Source organism: Coloeus monedula (assembly GCF_965178545.1).
Source record: "Coloeus monedula genome assembly, chromosome: Z".
NCBI classification, from domain to species: Eukaryota; Metazoa; Chordata; class Aves; order Passeriformes; family Corvidae; genus Coloeus; species Coloeus monedula.
The window spans coordinates 11,607,302-11,627,865 of NC_138822.1; the positions used below are offsets into that span (position 1 = coordinate 11,607,302).

Below are 20,564 nucleotides of genomic sequence, written 5' to 3' on the forward strand. Positions count from 1 at the left end.
GAGGAAATATTACTTAGAGATCAAGTAAATCTCCTTTTAAATTGCGGCTATATTTAAAATTAAACTTATAGCCCACTTTAGAGTTGAATTACTGCATTTGTTGGTTTGGGGTTAAAGTTAGGCTGCACTTAGAGGAAACAGCATCTCCAAGACTAAGTCCTCTTACAGCACTACAGAAATTCTTCAATCTGGCTTTTCCACTATGGAAGTGGGCTATGGTAAATCTTGTTTTCTTCAGCTCTGGACACAAAAGGTCATATTTTTGCTCAGTTCACCCACAAAAGGAGCTCAGGCAAAATAGTGTCTGCACAGGTCTTGGCTGTACCCTAGTCTTTGCATCTAAATAAGCAGTGAAGCTGTATCTGTGACATGGGTAGGAATGAAGCAGTGCCAGGACAACACTGTAAGCTGATGACCAGAGTATGCCTCAGCCTGCAGGTATCAGTGGAACAGTTTTGTTAGGTTTCTGAAAATGAAACTTGAGCTGTAATACCATGTTCTAACAGCATCTACCCAGAATAGTATCAATACATATCACTGAGGAGTATTTCTATAAGGTGGGCCATTCTCTAGCCTGCTCCAAAAAGATGTCCAGATGATCCACAATAGTGTGCTTTTTCTAACCTAGTGTCCAAGTTGACTAGGGTGAAAGGGGAGGGTATACAGACAATGTAAAGGGAAAGGCAGTGATCTTCAGAATAGGTGTGTTTGGGTTGGTGATGAGTGCCTAGCTTTGATACCCTCATTTCTATTTACCTCAGCTGTAAAAAGGTATGTGACTGCAGCCTAAATCTGTTGAGTTTATTTGGCCATTTAAACTGATGTTTGGAATCTCCTGGATAAACAGAGCAATTTATTTTAAAAAGTAAGCTTTACATTTTTTCATAAAGGCCATCACGACTCGATGTATCATGCTTTCTCCTTCCCATGAGATGAATGATCATTCAGACTTTTCCTTGAATTTGTGAGATACTAGTTCCTTGCACACTGTAGTGCCTTCTAGTATTTTTCCCATCTTACTCCATATTCAGTGTTAGTAAAAGAGGTGGAATTTAAGAATAAAATTACCTCAAGACTTCCCTGTTCATTTGACAGATTGTGTATGAAGTCAAGTCTCTGGTTCCATGGTGTATTATGTCTGTCTCCCCTGTTGTTTCTGTGAGCTTCCCAGATGGTTACTGAGGAGAGAAAAGTATTTCCAAATTAATAGGAAAATCTGTTGTGAAACCTCAAAAATGTACAGAAGTCTCGAGGGTAAGCTGTGTATCTGGAGCACTTTGTCAGGGCTTTCCTTTTTTAAAAGCTTTCATTAACCTGAAGGGATAGTGCTTGTAGAAACCTAATTGCTGAAATCCCTGTCTCCGTTTGCTGTCCTGCTTTGGAGCTCTCCATCTCTTTAGCAGCATTTGAAATTCTTATCTGGCTGTCTGGTGGCTAAGTGCTCTGGATATAACTAGGAAGAATATCACAGGTAGCAAGGAGGACAGATTTTTCAGGCATGATGGTCAGAGTTGGAACTGAGTCACTTGATATAAATGAAGCTCACTTATCTTAGATTAAAATTCATGCTTACGTTCTTCAGGGAAATCTCTTGGAGTGAGGTTGGAGCAGGGGGTGGAGATTGAACATCTGTTATCTGGTCATGAGGAGGGTTTGTTTTGTTTTTGTTGTTGTTGTTGTTGTTGTTTGTTTGGGGTTTTTTTTTGTTTGGTTTGTGGTTTTTTGTTGGTTTTTTTGTTTGTTTGTTTGGGGTTTTTTGTTTTGGTTTTTTGGTTTATTTTTTCAGGTTTTGTTGGTTATTTTTGGTGGGTTTTTTTTTGGGGCCATAGTTTTCACACTTACCACCAGACTCTGGAAAATATTTTCTGTAGGTGGCACAAGATAGGAACACCCTTGTGTTTATGTTTAACAGTCTTTTGCTTCTTCATTGGTCTGTCGATTGTCTTGTGTATCCAGTGAATTAGTTTATGACAACTTATGGAAATAGGTAAGCATACAATTCCTAGTGTAAGTGATGCAATTTGACAGATTCTATGTTTATGTGTAAATCTCTGCTGTTTAGGAGACAGGTGTGACATTCTTTTCCTCTGCATTTAATACACATTAACTAGCTTTCTATACAATATTCAGTGATGAGGAGATTAAAAATCACCTCTTTGTAAAGGAGGAGGAAGCAAGTGAGTGTATGCCTTTGGCAAGGGAAAGGCAGTCTTTCCAATGACTCTGTTGCCCACTTGAAGCTGTAGCACAAAAGTGACTCTTGGCTATTTTGTCCCTCTGTGGCCTGAGCCAGATACTATTGGTGGTGCTGTGTTTAATGCTGAAATGTATCTCAGTAACCATTATAAATCAACAAATATTTGTAAGTTCCTTCCTGTTAGATGTTTTTTCACAGTGCAGAGAAGGCTATGGCACTAATTGTTAAGAGTTAGTTTTTTCTTCAGTATGCCAGTGTTTCCATATAGATGCTTATGTGTGTAGTTACTTGGATTTCAAGCTATTTTCATCTCATCAAGAGAAGCCTAAGAAACATAAGAGATGTATACTGGCTGTGTAAGTACTGAGGGCTGAAATCAAAACACTATCTTTCTTTCCTGGTTACAGTTAACCTCTGGTTGAACTCTTGACGGCTCAAACTGGCACCAGCCCCATTTCTTCCAGAGCTTCCTCATCCAAATTTGTACATGCAGATATATGGGAGTTACTAGGATGATGACAGGTGCCATTTACAGGACACTGGAGGTCTAGCTTGATTGACCTGACCTGAGAAATGTGCTTTAAGTAGCCGTAGAGACAAAGGTATTTAATGTGTGAGGCAAACAAGCCTAGTAATGACAGTAGTTTCCAGACTGTTTTTCTTTGTCTAGCCTAATTAAATATCCAGAGAGTTGTTTTATAAGCTATGTATTGTTCAGAGAGCCATAGTTACTTCCATAAAAGTAAGCTTAAAGAAATGTGCATAATTGGAGAAAAGATTGTGGTGGCATGGGTGTGGCTGCACATCTTGAGTTTATAGACAGGGAAGCTGTCTTTGGTTTGCCCGCAAAATCTGTGGTTAATCTAGTGGATAATAACGTAGCCTTTGATTATCAAACAGTTTCAAAGTACGGTGACACGATGTTTGTTTCCAAGCTGTTAACTTTCTGAAAAGTCACTGTATCTCAGTTAATTAATAATGTTATAGGGTCAGCATGTTGCTCGATAAGCAAATTCATCACATTAATTAAAACGTGAGTGTTGTAATCTTAAAATACAGTTATCTGACCTTTTAAAAGAACGGCTTGTGTGTTACTCCGTGCCACTGTTATAATGAATTAGAAATAAAAATCTAATAATGAGTATGTTTTCTTTCTAGTGAAACTAAGTGTGGAGATCTTTTCCCTGTGTGTCACTGCTGTTACAGTCAAGGGTGTTGTCAGTATTAAAATTTAAATACCACCTCCTCCTGCTCGGTGTGATGACCCACCCTTAAGGGGAAGGTGGGTCATCACACGCACTCATCACCGCTGAATAAAGTTGGTTTTGATTGTAACTTTACAGATTAGCAGTTCCTTAGTTCCCATATTGCTGTTCAAAGCACAGGGGTAGCCTAAAATGGCTGCAGATTACGATGTATGGCTGCTCTTGTGAAGCTGCAGCTGTGAATCTCAAAGAGGATGTAACCATGCAGAATCGCTCTTTTAGATGGTCATTAGCGCTGCATAAGTACAAGCCTCTTTTTCAGATAGCATTTATTCTTCACGGTTCTTCTACTAGTATGTGATGGCAATGTCATTTGCCAAGCATTGAATAACAATGAATGTTTTATTGAAGTACAGTATTCTGAACCAGTGCTTTTTTTAAGCTGTTTAAGTGCTTAATTTTCGTTTGACTGCTCCTTTTCATGCAAATGTGAGTGTAGCAGAAAAATCCAATACATCCTTCTCCCTTGTGCTTGTGTGATGTATTGGACTAAGCTGAAGGCTTGTGTGTGGCAGAAGGAAACACAGCATAATTTATCAGTTATCCACTGGCACCCTATCCTATTCCGGTTTTAGTTGTCTTTTCTTCAGTTTGTTTAGAACAAACATGTGCAAAAAACCAAAGCAAACAAAAAAACCCCGAAATTTTTCTGTGTGATACTAAGGTAAAAAGCAAGTCAAGAAACAGTCTCTTCCTTGCCCTTAAAATTCCCGTCAAACAGAGAAAAAATTAAGCACAATATTCCTTTTTTTGTGAATGAAAAGTGGAATTAGGTCCAAATATTTCAATGCAGGGTTCTTTCACTCTTCTTCCAAGGACCAAGTTGCACGTGGAGGCATTATAACTTCATTTATGAAGGGCACGTTTTTAATGTTGTTAGCATCTACAGCTTTGGCAAGATTTTTTTGAACAGGCTAGCACCTACTTTTGCCATTATGAGGATCTGAGGCTAAACTCATGCACCCAGTCTGCTTTGTCCTTTTGAGCATCTGGCCCCTTGTTTTGATTTGTGAGCTATCTTGAAAATCTGGCATCAGTCCTGGGGTTTAAGTTCTAATTAAATAAAGTACACAGTCTGGCCATAAGCTTTGCAATACACTGAGGAAAGGAAGAAGTGGGAAAAAAGCTATCTTCCTTTTATAGTCAGTGAAATTGAGATGGCGAGACTACAGAGTTATTGAAAATAGACAATATATTTCCATGCTGAATATTTCTTTCAAAAATGGCTTTTAGAGCTTACATACAGACCAAACCAAACGTGTCTGTGTTCTCAGAATTCCTAGGTTTTAATACCACAAAGCAAGTTATGACATTATGGCATGAAAATTAGCCATGCCATGCCATAGTCCAATACATGATTGTATCCGTTCCTGTATTATCATCAGACTCTTTACCATGATTTGGGAATGCAAAGTAATTTTCACTTGTTTGGGGGCAGAACAACAGGTACTGTACTTGTTCCGTGGAACAGTAAACAAATACTTGTCAGAATTCAAGTGCTGTGATGCTAATTTTAATAAAACATGTGATCTTTCCTTCCTAACTATAAACAGTATCAAAAGCAAGTGGTCAGTCTTCAGGAGATACTCAAATTAATCCAGTCTAATGTCTCTTAAATATGTACTTCTTTGCTATGTAAGAGCAGAGAACTTTCTATTTTATGCGTATTGAGATCAAAGAAGCTTGTGTTTATCTGATTCTTTTTGCCATTTTTTTCTCTATAGAAAAGCTAAGTTGAAATGTAAAAATGTGTATGAAGTTCTTTGCTTGTGTTCAAAGGTCCTCTAGTTCTACCTCTGTATCTTGGGTGTATGATTTTTCCAGAGTCTGTGTGTGTGTGAGCCTTCTTTCTCTATCCTCAAAGAAGCAATGCATGTTCAGGTATCTTTGATCCATTTTCTGGTTGGCCATTAGTCATATTGATTCTCCAGTGATAAAGGAAGCTTTGTTCTCAATGCAGTTTTAACAGTTCAGTGTCAAGGTCTGTCACATAAACAGTGTTGACATCAAAGATAATTTGCAAAAATGTATAATTTTGCAAAAATACAAACTCAGTTATATTTCACTTTTTGTATTTGAGATCAGGAAAGGAAAACTGAGCAGGTTGGTTTTAATATCCAAGAGCAGGGAAATTCCAGGAGCAAATGAAAACAAAACAGCTCCCTCAAAATTGAAAAGTAAACATGTCCTTAATTTCAGTATCTGAAAGTAGCGATTTGAACTACTTTGTTCACAGGTAGGCTTTGAACTAAAATACTGTTTACATACATATTGAGAACTGTTGTCAACCGGTGCACTTCTTATATTTTGTTGTAGTACAATGCTTGCTTTAATCCATTTAATCCATCCAAGAGTCAGTCCAATGAGAAGGAAGGGAAAGGCAGCAGAGGTGTAATAAACACTGATTTAATTTTTACAGCACAGTACATTATAGAACTATAAAATTGTGTGATTAGCCAACTCATTAACACTGTCTTAAAGCAAATAAGTGTTTAGAGCTTGACACACTTAGTGCTGAAAACCTTTCTAATAGTAAATTTTAAAAGTAACCAGTGTTGCTTGGAATAAAGATTGTGCTGCTGTGCATCATCAGGAGCTCTGTATTAGGGCTCTCATCCAATGATTCCATTCGAATGCATTCCCTGTTTTACAGCACTCCTGTCTGTACTGCTTTGACACTTCCTTGAGAGTGGTGCCATGTAGAACCTGCAGCGCACTTGTACAGGACTGCCACAAAAATAACTTAATAGATTTAAGTACTGCCTTCCACTTTATAAAAGGGTTTCTTTTCACTTGCTCTTTTGTCCTGCATTTATTGGTAGTGACTTAGGAGGCATAGTAACAGCCAATATGAGTCATTGCAGTCACCTAAGTCTGTACCTTTCTGGTAGAATTCCATTGATCTAGTTGCTGAGTTAGTTGTTTATGCCCTTAGCATTTTCAGTGGTGATCTAGGAGAGATCTAATTGCCTGGTATGAGACATCTGAAAATTCCCAGATTTTTGTACATAGACTGCTCATGGAGTGCTTTTTGAAAATGATGTATTTGAGCTGAAAATTTAGAAAGTCTTGACCCCTTTTGGAAGAGTCTAAAAATAGATAAACAGTCTCTTTTTAATTTGCTAGATACTGGGAGGCCACTCCTGTCAAACTTAACTCATGTCACTTTGCGAATTAACTCCAACATTTGGTATTAGTTTGTATTAGTTCTTTCAAATTTGAAAACAATGTTAAAGAATGCTTGGAAAACAAATTTACTGTCTCAGCCAGCTTAACAAAAACATGTAATCTCAATAAATTTAACTTTTTTTTAATCAGATTTTTTTTTTTTTAAGTAATTATCAGCTATACAATGGTGAATCACTTTCTTGTTTTAATCCTGTGCTAACAAAGTTACTGCTTTGGAAGAGATCTGCCTGATGAATGTTTCCCCAGGTTAGCTTTTAAGCAATTGAATTGTAAGGTCACTAGTTGTTACAGAATGACAGAAAGAGGGAACACACTGAAATTAACATCTTGAGATGTTTTAGGGTGAGGCTCATAGCACAGTGGGTTTTTTTGGGTATATATCAGAGATAATTTTTTAAAACAGATATATTCCAAAAACATGTCTAGGACAAGATAAAATGTATTTCTAAAATTGTGTCAGCCATTGAACCTACAGGTGATCTATCTTTAAGGGCATGTTGTGTTCCAGGCATTGCTTTTGCTATGGGAAAATAAGTGTAAACCTGAGTGAGCAAGGGACTCTCACACACAGTATTAGGCTATGTGATTTAGCTCAGTGATGCTTAATCACATGAGTTTAGGATGTTACATTTCTCTAGCAGCAGTTGCCATCTGCATGTGCTGACAGAATGATTGTGGGAGAGAGTTCTGTCCCCTTTGGTGCAAAGCACACATGGAGTCTGTGGTTCCACCTCTGGAGAAGCCAATTTCAGACTGAGCTGTCACTGCCACGCTCACTCATGGACCCTGTACAATGAACTGACATGTCAAGATGAATGCCACCAAAAGTGTGAGACAAGGTGCGGGATTTAGGTCAGATCCGAGTTGTCCACAGGTTTGGATGTTAGAGACACGAGTACTGCTACAAGTCTGTACCCTTAGTGAAAGTTGTCATTACAAGTGTCCCTGGAGCAGTAAAGCTGTGGAAGCTAGCAGTGCCATGGCTGCCTGAACAAACAGTCTGGGGCTGATACCTCTTTAGTCCAGCTGTTTACTAAAGGAGGAGTTCCACAATATGAATCTGGTGCTTGACATATTTGGTGCCTTTATGTGCTTCCTTGAGTAGTTAAGACCCTCTTAGCTGTGTCAATTTGACTAACAGTATGCCATCCTGAAGTAGGATATGAGATGTGTGGTACTCTACGTAAGAAAAATAAAAGGAATGATTGTCTGGAAGACCACAGCAAAGTGGGAACTGTTAAAATTGGTTTATGTCAGAACAGAATATGTACTCTGGAGCTGTGCCTAGAGCTACTGGCTCTGGAACAGCGAAGAGTCTAAAAGGTTCTTGCTTCTTGCTTCCTCTTTGCTCAGAGGTTAATTACTGGCAGTAACTGAGATAGCCTGTATAAAGGTAGCTCTGGAAAATCCCTACAAATAAATTCTCTCTTCCCTTAGATACACAGTATTGGTAGGATTGGATTCAGGTTTTTTGCAGCCATGCTGTGAAACCTCTCTATTTTTAGACCCTCGAGTAGAGTCCAGAGAGAGCAGACAGTGATGGGATTAAACCATCCAGCTGAAAGTGCTGCATTTAAAATGTCAGCAACAAGTCGTTTGAGGTCCATCTTCATAGGCATGTTTACTTTTGTACAGAGGAATAACTGTTCCCGTTGGAGTTACATTCTTGGCTTGTTTCCATTCATTTATATGCAAGAAGAGTAAACCTCTAGTCAACTACACTCCATAGAAGTCATTAAGAAAGGCATAATTGTGGATTTTTTTTCCCCACACACATTTGAAGACCAAAATGAACCTGAAAATGAGTTGGTAGTATTTCTACTTCAGTTTTTCAAAGTCATTAGCAATACAGTAAATGGATGCCTTTAAGTCTGGCTAATTTGTATATAATGGTAAATAGATCTGAGGATGAGAAAAGTCATCAAACACTTCGGTGTATGGATATTAATTTCCAAATATCTGAATAATGGTTGCTGGATTGATGCGTTCAGGAAAGGAACACACAGAACTTGTTGCCTTTGTCCACCAGCTAGAGCTTTTCCAGCCTTTCACAACTTCCCATATGTTAATGAAAAACATTTTCCGAGAAATTGGCCGCTTCGTGCTTTGTAACTAATGCCAGCTTTTTCATGGACCAGTTCAAGGCAGAGCAAAGGGAAAAATGCCTCGTTTTAGTGCGTGAATTACTCTGACAAGCTTTCACATCGCCCCTCCTCTTATTAATATTCTTTTTGATGTGAGCTTGTAAAACAGAGGATTGGCTGTTAATCTCTGGGATCTCAAGGGCTTTTGGCAGTGGCCCATAATTGATGTGTTCACATGGCTGTTGTCTGACTACTAATGATTAGACAGCAGTGTTATCTCCCAGCTAAATCAGTGTTGCTTATAAATCACACTTGATAAAGTGCAGTTTCATTTCTTCAAAGGGTCTGTGCATGTCTGTATAGTTTGATGCAACTGCCAGAGCCATTTCATGATTTTGTGACAGCTTAGATTAGGTTTATTTTTATGAGCAAGATATTTGAATTTCTACCAAGCATTCAGAAATGTTTTTGTTTTTTTGGGGGCTTTTTCAGTCTTTGTTTTGAGCTTATTGTGCGTGGATAGAGTAGAAAGGATATGCACAGTTAGGGCAGACCATCCTAGAAAGTGCAAGTAACTGGAGAATATAACACATGAAAAGTGGAGTACTTGGACGGTCGAATTCTTTTGCTTTGTTTGAACAGAGAGGGAGCTTCATTTGCAGTAGGTGTTGATCACTCTGTTACACTATAAAAATAGTCTGTGAGAGCATAAGAAAGGACATATGGAAACACAAGGTATTTCAACAATGGTGTCTGGGATTTTCTGGGTGAAACTGGGTCCTTTGCATGCCTCCCTTCTTTTTCAGCAGAACAGGAATGATAAATCCTTTATAAAACTCTTCAAATAAAAACTTCTGTGTTTGGGTTCCTAGAGAGCATGCTAATGAGGATCTTAAGGTACTAAGGCAAAATCAATAGGCAAAAATGTTGAGATAGGGACATGAAAACAGAGATCTCAAGGTGACCTGAATACTCAGCCACTGAAAGGACAAGATTTGTCTGTCTGTTAGGTAACCTGTAATCAGATAACTTGGTGCTGATAGTGAGGATGCTCTCATGAAAAAGAACTAAATCTGGGTTTCTCCTCTCTGCCCAAACTGAATGACCTCAGAATTGAGGCAATTAGGTCAGAAAATTTTGAAAGGTCTTTCTTGCTGACTTTGGTTCTTGTATTTGCCTTCATATTGTAAGATTAATCCTTCAATCTCATTATTAAGGGTATTGAACACTTTGTGTCAGAAACCGGTGCCAACCCAATAATTTGGAGAGAACAGATATTAGTGGTTTCCTCCTCTCAAGGATTATTTACCCTTAAAAAAATCTTTACTGTACATGTATTTTTTTTGGAATTTTTTTAGAGCTCTTATTCGAAATGCTATCTACTTTTCTCCCTGGTAAAACAACCACTACAGTCCAAGCGTTGCCCACAGTTATGCTTCAGTGGACCTACTCTGGATTTATACCAGTGAAGGTGTACATCAGCTGGGAAAAAAAAGTCAAGTCATGAATTGTCTTTCCTGAAGACACTGTAAATAGATCAAACTGCATTTGAGAATAAAGACTTTAACTAGATATTCAACAGTGGGCAATTTCAAGGAGAGCTAAACAATAACGCTTCAGCTCCTTTTTCAGTTGAACTGTCACAATGAAAAGGAAAGCTGAAGGGTCATTTTAGAAGTTTTCCTTTAGTGACTTGCTAAATAATCATGAATGTGTATGTCCCATTCTTGAAAGTAATAATACTGTCTTGTCCTTTAAGTAAAATTATGACACAATATCCTACACTTGGTACTGTTTGTAGCTAATAGTGTGAAGTTAGCCTAAGGAATATAGAAAAAAACCTAACTGATACGCACTATCAAAAAGCACAAGGAGACCTCTAGAGCAATAATACAGGAATATATTAGTCAAAGACCCACATGTCTTGCCTAAGAAGCCTAAGGGCTTTTTAAATTAAAAATTTTAGGGTCTGTAGACATCAATAAATATGGGGCCATTAAGTCAAATGCTTAATTTTCAGAACATGCTGAAAATGCCATCCCTAAGAATGTAGTCAGGCACGTTAAAGCTTTTGGTATGCATAGGCCATCAACAAAGTTCAGTTCTGTGTGTGAGGATTATAGAAGGTCTTTGACAACCTTTTGGAAGAGAAATTAGTTTAGACAATTTTTCTTAACAAAAATGTACTGAATTCAGGGAGCAACAGCCTGAGTCATAATGTGTGCAACTTTGCAAAGTGAGTGTTCAGCAAGTGGGTATAAGGCAGCAGTGGGCCACTGACATGCAGAAAGTCAAAAAAGTACAATGAAGCCATTTCTCTTCTGAGTTTTGTTTGCCACTTTATTATACATTGTCCTGGAGTCCTGGAAAAACTCCAGAAGTTTTATTGAATGTCTTATATTCCTGTACTCCAGAACAGCTGAAATGGCAGCTCTTCCATGAGGCTGTGGTTGCATCATCAAGTAACTGAAACCATCTTTTGGTAGTGGAGAAATTCTGCTGTGGAGTCATAGAGTCATGATTTGGTTGGACATTAAGAATGAAAATTTGCAGTGGAGCAGTGAAATGATGATGCAATCAAATTAAATATTATCTTCCTATATACCATTAAGAATGAGAAAATTTTCCTTAGTCTGTTGGAGTCTTGATCTGTCATAGAGCAACCATGCCTTCTTTCTCGGGTTGAAGTCTTATATGTGTTAGAAATAAACATTTGAAAACTGAGGGTAATATTTATTTATAATGCTATGAGATTTATGTAAGCAAATAACATATCTATTTTCAGGCTCAGAACCCTGGAAGGTTGACTGTGGCAGAAACTTTGGAATAAAAAGAACTGATTGCCATTGTTAAAATGAAAAGTTTTTTTCTTTAAAATGAAAAGCTTCTAAAGGGTCATATAACTTCATAACCCTCATAACATTCATAACCCTAGGAACCTAGCCATCACCAGTAGGTGGACATGCTTTGGTTTTTGCCATATTCAGTTGCATGACACTGACAGATACTGGACATCATTCTGCAGTTTCTATCTAGCCCCAGACAATCCAGAGAAATAGCTTTCTTGACTACTCAGAATAATTCCTTTCTTAATTGTGGACTACAGTGTACCTCTCTACACAGGATAGATATCTTGAGTGAATTTCAGTACTTGTTTATTTTGTATTAAAGCTTAGCAAAGCATAATGGCTGACTGAAGAAAAGTTTGGAAGTGCAGATTGAAGAGCTGACCAGGAGAAATCAAGACCAGGAGAAATCAATGCAGAAAGGTGTTCTAGAAACAATTATCTCAATGAATGTGATTTACTTAGGCTGAATGAGGAGAAATGTCTCTATGAGAAATTTGCAGGTGGTGATCTGGGCATCCTCCCAGGACTCTGCCAAGCGTTAGAGTTGACATACAATTTTTCACAGACACAGCCTTGGCAAAAGGATATCACTGGCAGCTGTCAAATGCTAATCTTTCTCACAGTAAAATATGTGAATGGCTTGGGAAATCCCAGTCATCTGAGCTAGAATGGGAGATCCAAGAGAGGACAAGGAAGTTTCCTTGCCTTTTGTTCAGCACTGTTGTCCTGCATTAGACCCTACTCAGAACTTTGGCTTTTCCTCATAGTCTTCATTAATGCTGTTCTAAAAATAAAATACAAGCATTATCATGTCTTTGGAGGTGCTGCAGATACATAATGTCACATAGTCACATAAGGTCTGAGGAGGTCTGGAGGTCACCCTGTAAAAAGAACATGCAACTGTGAAAAGATGAGTTTGCAGAACTCTTGTGTGCTGGTCAACGTGGCTGATGTGAGTGGCAAAGAATATTTTGGGTACAAGGGGGACTTTTTTTCCTTGTTCCCCATATTGAAAGTTTAGTAGCAGAGTAAGATTATAAGTGGATATTTTTTTAGCTTAATAGCAACTGTTCAGAATACTGAAATCATTCCAGATGTGAGTGATTTGCTGTTTTACTAGGGAAAAAAGTGTCAGTTCTGTTAATGCCTTTTTGCTCTCTCCAGCTACTCAGTTGATTGAAGTGGAGATGTTAATTTTAAGAGTAGGAAATACTTGGAAACTGCAAGTAGATGCTACTTGTGTTACTCAGTTCAACAAAATTACGCATCGTGTTTCTTGTTCATAATACAATATTTGTAAAGTATAAGCATTTAAAAAAATATTCTCAAACAGAGGTTTCAAAGTGTGAAACTTGGCTGAAATTTATCAGTTTGAATCATCTTTGTTGTTCTTTTATGTTTAAGCTCTTGTGATTCTCAACTGGGTTCACCAAAATAACTAATTTTCTTAGTATCTCTGATCTTCCTGAGTTTTGAATGTAAAGCTTGTAATAGATATGTCTGTCCTATGGCAGAAATTCCCTTCTACATCCATGTCTTACAGTATTTCTTTTTTTTCTATGCTGTCATTTATGGCATTGACTTTTTTCCCCCCTCAACAATTTGATGTAGAACATTTGAAGAAAACAAAATATCGTTTCTGTTAAGCATAATATCACAATGCTTCTGAGTTGGCCTCTGATATGATTTATAGGCAAGAAATACTGAACTGAGATTAAAATGGGATCTTTCAGACAAAATGGAGATTTTTCATAGTGGTAATTCCTGTCACATGGTAGAATATGAAGGAGTAGCTTTAGGTTTTGGATATGTAAATTCTCTGTAGGGCAAGGTGTGTAGCAAGAGGAGAGTTGAAGATTGGTGAGATGTTTGGAAGTGCAGACATGCTTCTGAGCACACAGGCATTTTTCTCATGTCACATTCTCCCATATTTGTTTTCTTCCAAAGGAGTTACATTAATTTCATTAAAATTACTTCTGATTTATGATGTTGTGCATGAGATTACAGTGAGGTCTTCTGGGGTCACTGTTGCTTTAGAAAATCAAGATGGAGGCAGGTATACTTTATGTAAAAACAGGCTAGTCTCCTTTTCACTGTAAAATCTAGAGAAAGCAATTTTTAGGACTCAAAACTTCCAGATAGGGCTGAATTCCTTTATTTCCTGTTTTCCTTTCCAGACACAGTGATTCTGTGAAGTATTAATTCATAACTGTAAAGAACTTCTCAATGTAATTTTCAGAGTTGGAAGTTTCTTAGTCCTTTCTGTCTTCATGTTGTTGTCTTTGAGAGGGAAGACTTAGGTTTGCAAAGGGCCAGGCTTTGGTTTTTAGTTAGACCCTATAATAGGATTCAGATCTTCTTTTCACATTCTTTCTATTAGTGCAAACATTCCCACTGGGAATGCTTTCAGTATTTTTCTTTTTTTCTCCATTTAAAAAGAAGTGCTTTCTGGGAAGGGCTTGTACTTAGACTGAAACCTTCTCCTCTGCCTTTCTTCTGGCTGTGTTGGTAGATGGATTAAATGGCTTTTGGCATATACATTTCAAAATCACCTGTGTATGACACTGCAGTAGTGTATGACCCACTTTGGCCTTAGATTGGTAGACCACGTTATCGTTGATATATATCTTCAAAGACACACCTTCATGAAATCAGGAAGGTGAGTTTTGATACACAGAACTTGATTCCAGCATGTAAAGTGACTGAGTAACTGAATGGCAACCTTGCTTATTAGAAAGTCTTGTCTATTTCTTGTTAGTACGATATTTCCTTTCTTTTCCATGTGTGCTTCCTCCTACTGACAAATGTTATGCAGCCACCAAAATAGACTTTTTTTTTTTTTTTTTTTTTTTTTTTTTTTTTTTTTTGTAAATGTTCAGATAAAGGATTGCTCCATGGAGCAGTGACTAGATTGTTTGGCAGGCAGTCTTCATTTTCTGTGAGCTTTCTGCTACTAAGCATCGTAGCTCTCTGATACGATCAAACACTTGGCAGTGGAAAACTGCCATGAATAACACTGCAGCTTTGTAGCCTTTGTCACCAATCAGCTCTCAAAAGCTCTTGGAATTAGGTGAAGAAAATATTGCTTGAATATTTCTGTCTTTTTGTACTCCTTTGATTATGTGTCTAAAGAGAGCATCTATGTAAATAACCTTCTTCAGATTCAGATTTTCAATCTCATATTGGAATCTCTTGTGTGATAAACAGCAAGGCTACTGTTCAGTATGCGCCAACACCTGGGAATAATAATGAAAAAATAACAGTGAGAAACTGCAGAGCATCTGTTCTTGACATTAACTTTCCTCAGTTTGACAGACTGCCACCACCAGATGTTAGTCTTATGTGCCTTTTTTTCCACTGGAGATGGCGGCCTTCCTGCCTCTCTTTGCCTCTAATAGCTTACATCAGTGCCCTTTGGAGAATTCATGAAAACAATTGTGTCACCACAATGATCTCTAAGAACCACCACTTTGCAGTGCTGTTGCAATTATCAAACAAGATGGGATCATTTTAAAACGTGGAAATCTGGAGCAATGTTTAAGCTTAGTATATTTTTTTTTTTGAGTAAGGTCATATATGTGCAATGAACAGGTACCTCAGGGACAGTAAGTGTCCACTTATTTCTCAGCCAAAGGTTTAGTGTTTTAATTCACAGAGAAACAGCCCCGTTTAGTGCAAGCGCTCCTATTTGGCCTTGTCCTGGGTGAACATTTCTAGTGGAAAACATGAACGTTTATTAATGGCTCTAAATAAACCAGACCTGAGTACAAATATTTGTTACAAAGAACTTAATAGGATACACTGTCAGATCCATGCTTTCGTTAGCTCCCCCTCACTGTTTATAATACTCAAAAATGGAAAACACATCTGTCAGTTTAGTCTACATTCACTTAAAACATTGGCTAGTTTAGTATGACCACAGAAAACACTTTGGATTTTTTTCCTCTGGTTTTGTGATGAGTATATTTTACGGAAAAATGATGTTGCATTTGTAGTAGGAGGTTTTGCACAGCTTTACAAAACACCATGTAAACTGTCAAACAGGCTATTCATCAGCATTTTTTGGGTTTATAATGGGATGTGGCTTAGCTTTTCTTAAGTGCTAGGCTCCATTTACCTGCCAGTTACTGATCCCAGTTCTCTTCTGGCTTGAAGTAAGGTATGTTAAGAGCTCCTAAATTATGCCTGGGGTACAGATTGACCCCGTTTCACTGACAGAGCACCATTACACAGCCAGTGCCAGGGAGCAGGGCTCTGTGCCATCCAACCGTGTGCCTCCACTTGGCAGCAGACAGCAGGAGCTGTAGAGCATAGAATCAGTGTCTCCCCACGCACGGCATACACAGTTATGGTTTTGTGTGATGTGTGCTATTAGATACTGCAAGAAACAGCTGCTGCTGGGGGTCAGCTGATATTTGACTTTCCTGTGTGCATTCAGGTCTGCTCTGCAAAGCATTCTGCCTGTGCTTTAACTGTGCAGCTCTGTTGGCATAAAGAGAAGAATAAAGACATCATTGCTTGAGTGCATTGTTCCTATGCCACAGGAGCTCTGCTTTAACCAGTAGAATGTTGATAGTATTAGTAGATTTTTACTCCTTAGGGACGCTGTTAGTATTTATGTTTTGCTTTGGTTTTGGTGTTGCGGGTTTTTTTTGTTGTTGTTTGTTTGCGGTTTTTTGTTTGTTTGGTTTTGGTTGTTTTGGTTGTTTGTTCTGGTTTTTTGGTTGGGTTTGTTTGTTTGGGTTCTTTTTACTTACCTTGAACCTGAAGATTTCATTCTAAATAAAAAGAATCCCCTCTAAATGAGGAATACTTTGGAGAAGACTGTGGTTATGGGTCCTTCCCCTCTCCTGCCTAGTTCTAATGTAATTGAGATCAGAATCCAGGCTGGTCATACTAAGATCATACAAAACATTTTTACAACATTTATTGAGAAGTGTTCAGCACACATAAGGCTTGTATACACAATTAAAAGCCTTGACTCTCAGTTTGAGTCAATGAATAATGCTAAAAGCAACAGAATTGTTACAAAGGCCAATGGTAACAGTTGTTACAATTTTTAAAAAGGTCTTCCTAATTTGTCATTTTATTTTCTCATTATGAAAAGTGTCCATTTGATGAAGTGAGCTGATCTATGATACATGTATAATACCTTTTAGTTTGTCCTTTTCTTTGTATCCCCATTTTGCTTTACAAGAAGGCAAAATGAACTTTGATCTACATTAAGATACATTTCAGCAAAATCTAGATGATGTATGGTGAGCCATTATGTCTTTTCTGTTGAGTCTTCTTACAAGGTCCAAAACTAAAAATATAGTCTTGAAGACATCTGATCATCTATTTTGATGCAGCTAAAAAGCAGCTGTTTTTAAAAAAAATTATTATGCTGAAGAGTGGTTTCTTCAGGTGATATCTGTGATCCAGTGGGCCAAATGAACATGAGTTCCAGGTGGTTTAGGTAGTTGAATGGGCACACTCACATCCTTATCTAGCTGTCTTTTATGTGACAAGGGATGTTAGAGCCCAAGTGACATATCGAAAACCTTCAGCCATATCTTTACACAGAAAATCTGCTACTGAGGAGATTGGTAGTTATATGGGAGAGATGATGATGAGTGTCTTCAGTTCATATGCAGATATTGTCTCTGTGAATTGTCTTGTGCATAGACTGATTGTCTGGCGGGATGTATTCTTCTAAATATGCATTTTGGAAACCCTGAGAAATTAGATGGTTTGGCTAGATTCTTACAGAAGTCCTCATCTGTTATTGCAAGCAGAAAGATCTAAATGTTGTCTGTAAGGTATTAGGTGGGTCATCCTAATGTATTTTAAATGATTGGATGACAAGAGATTGTATTTGCTCCCGTATGGATATTAGAATTGTTCCAACTACTAAATTCTCTATGATACACATGAAAGAATGGCACTTGTGTCTTTGTACTGTCTTTATAAATGTTTTTCTTTAAATAGAAAATGAAGTTCCCAGTTCGCAAAATTAATTTCCATCCACAAAATCAGTCTCTGTCAGTGCCAAGAAAAAAGTAAACTTAATCCTTGTTTTAAAAACTTATTATTTCATACTAACAGTCTATGACAACAGGGAATAGTCTAGTAGAAACTTAGCAAGTTGCCTTGTTTAGCGTGTATGATAGATATTTTTGTACTTAATTTTTCATGTGCAGCATTTGGGCTAATGTCAAAAGATTGAAACTCATAAGACTGAAATTACCTGTGATACACCAAATCCCTACATAAAGAAATGCAGTCTTGGCAAACTGGGCTTCTTACACTTTTTAAAAAATTTAGTTATGTATTTTATTTTTATTTTATTTTACTTTTCTTTTTTTAACTCTCACAGCACCATTATAGTAAGTTTGTCTGTTGTTTTCAGGTTGATCCCCTGTTTACAGTGCCTGCACCTCCACCTCCGATTTCCAGCAGTATCACACCTCAGATTCTGCCTTCCTACTTTTCCCCATCTTCATCCAATATTGCAGCACCAGTCGAGCAGCTTTTGGTACGGACACGTTCAGTGGGTGTAAATACTTGCGAGGTTGGAGTAGTTACAGAACCCGAATGCCTTGGACCCTGTGAGCCTGGGACCAGCGTGAACTTGGAAGGAATTGTGTGGCATGAAACTGAAGAAGGTAAATTGTTTTTTCCATTAGGTTTTTCTGTGAGATTTGTTGACAAGGGGATACATGCTGTATCGGCCTGGGTGCTAACTAAAGGCTTGCTCATCTGTTGGGACACCATTATATACCATGACAGTCACAGCTTTACAGCTCAGCTAGTGAGTTTTTATTTTGAAAACAAATGGCGGGCCTTTCTATTGTTTAAAGCAACTGTGTTTTCCAAATGACCTACCCTGTAACCCCATCTAATAATAGAATTGTTTCCTCTTGCTATATTAAGAAAAGCATATGAAGAAATTGCTAGTAGAATAGCATAAATGTGCTAATTAAATGTACATCATGAAGAGGTGTTTATGTGATGGGAGTTGATATTTGAATGAATGATGAAAACTTAGCTGAATATTTCAGCTGATAAGAAATGCCACCATTATGTAACAATAGAGGCCCCAGAGATCCTGCAAATTGATGTGATTATTTTTCCATTTTGGTTATCTGAAATATGCTTTAAGAGGAAAGCTTTCTTGCTTGAAGAAAAGTGTTCATGTGTTGAAGAAGTGCTATCAAAACCAGAATGATTTCTTTAATATCCTTTGAAGACATTTGTCCGAGTAGGAGTGCTGGAAAGCTTTGGGGAACACTAAACATTGATTTGCTATGATTTAGAACAAAGTAAGTAGGAAGAGGATTATGCTGTGATATGCAGATTTTTCAATTTTGGTTTTCAAAAGCTTATTATTAAAATACCAGCTTTCTCCTGCTAAATGTACTGCATGTGTACACTAAACTTTTGCAATTTTTCATTTAATAATAGCAGATGTTTTCATTTATACCTGTGTGAAAATCTTCCTGTGATAGTTCTTATATTTCTTTTGAGGATTATTTAATTTTTAGTGGTCTACCTTCCTCAACAGTGAAAACAAGATTATTTACAAAATGATATAATGACAGAATACAGCAGTGCATCGCTTCATCATAAATCCTGACATGTTTCAGACCGTATGCACAATGGCATTTCGTCCTTTGCAGTGATATATAAGACCTCACCAAAGTGCTCTACACTGTCCTCTCAAAAATCAATAGAGAGAGTCAGATTTACTTGCTTTTATATGCTTTCATCCATCCATCTTTCTCTCTGTGTATGTCTGCAGCAGATTCATAAGGTAGATTGATCCTTTTAGATTGTTTTTAAAGCACAGTATAAATTCTGTTTTAAAATATCCCTGCAGAGATGACTGCCCTTAGCAACTCCAATATTTCTTGACTGGCCTATATTAACCAGAGTTGGAATGTGTGGGTGTTAACTGTGTTGACATGAAAGAGCGGTAGCTGTTAATGGTGTTATTCTTGCTGAATAAACTAAACTTCTGACCCCCACTGAATTTAAGAGGCCTTCCTTGCAAAAGGTTTGGCACCAGAAATGAAGTATTAAAAAAAGTGCATTCTGTTTACCAGTATCTCAGCACTCTAATGGTTTAAAAACCCTTGTTAGTTAATGGAAATTAACTCCCTTAGCCTTTTCCTAGTTTGTTTAAAACAATTTTCTGAAACAACTCAATTCAGTGATGGCATGTTTGAGCAAAACTGTTTCGAGTGTGCCTGTTTTCATAGCTTTACAAACACTCTTTGGGAAGACTACAGCTATGAATGACTACAAATACAGATAAAATGGGATTGTAAAATACTCTAGAAATTTAACTAGAGTGTAAATTAAGAGACTGAAGATACTTGATATGATTTCTTATTGTGTGGTTTGTACCATGCTCTTTGTGTTTGAGGGTTTCAGACCCTTCTGACTGAAGAAAATAATAAAAATTTGACTGTTTTGTCCCAGAGTTCACAATCAACACTGTATTAAGAAAAAGGAGTTCCTAATGATGATTTTTCACATTTAATTAAGTTTTGATGTTTGGAGCACCCATATAAGTATATATTTATGTGTTTTCAACTTTTCTGACATGTTCATGAAAGCAGCTATATAGAAGCTTGCATGGAGCCATTTCTGTCAAATTCTAGGGAACAGCATGCAGATGGGTCTTCTATTTATCTTTAACAGAACAAAAAATATTACCAGATACTAATTTTCTCCAGTTATGATTTTGACTTTAGGGTAGAACACAACCTTTCCTAAACTGGTGTAAATCCAGCTTACTCTAAGTGAAGTCTTTGTAACTAGGTACATTTAAAACCATCTTGATGTTCATGATGACGTACAAATTTCGTTTGTGATGTTCATATGTTTCTTTAATATTCACTCCCTTTACTGCTTTCCAAAACTTAATAAAAATACACATGCAAACAGACATTGCTTTAGCTGTCTGGATATCCTATAGCTTCTCAACATAAAA

The 20,564-nt window shown here is 37.4% G+C and overlaps 1 protein-coding gene across 2 annotated transcripts in view; it reads left to right on the plus strand.

Moving 5' to 3' along the window:
- Positions 1 to 20,564, plus strand: part of ZNF608 (zinc finger protein 608) — a gene marked incomplete at both ends in the record, with an annotated part of 82,081 nt that overhangs the window by 19,555 nt on the left and 41,962 nt on the right. For both annotated transcript variants that reach the window (XM_082301820.1, XM_082301821.1), the window contains one exon: positions 17,976 to 18,231. In XM_082301820.1, coding sequence (XP_082157946.1) covers positions 17,976 to 18,231 — 256 coding nt within the window. The remainder of the gene's footprint in view (positions 1 to 17,975; positions 18,232 to 20,564) is intronic.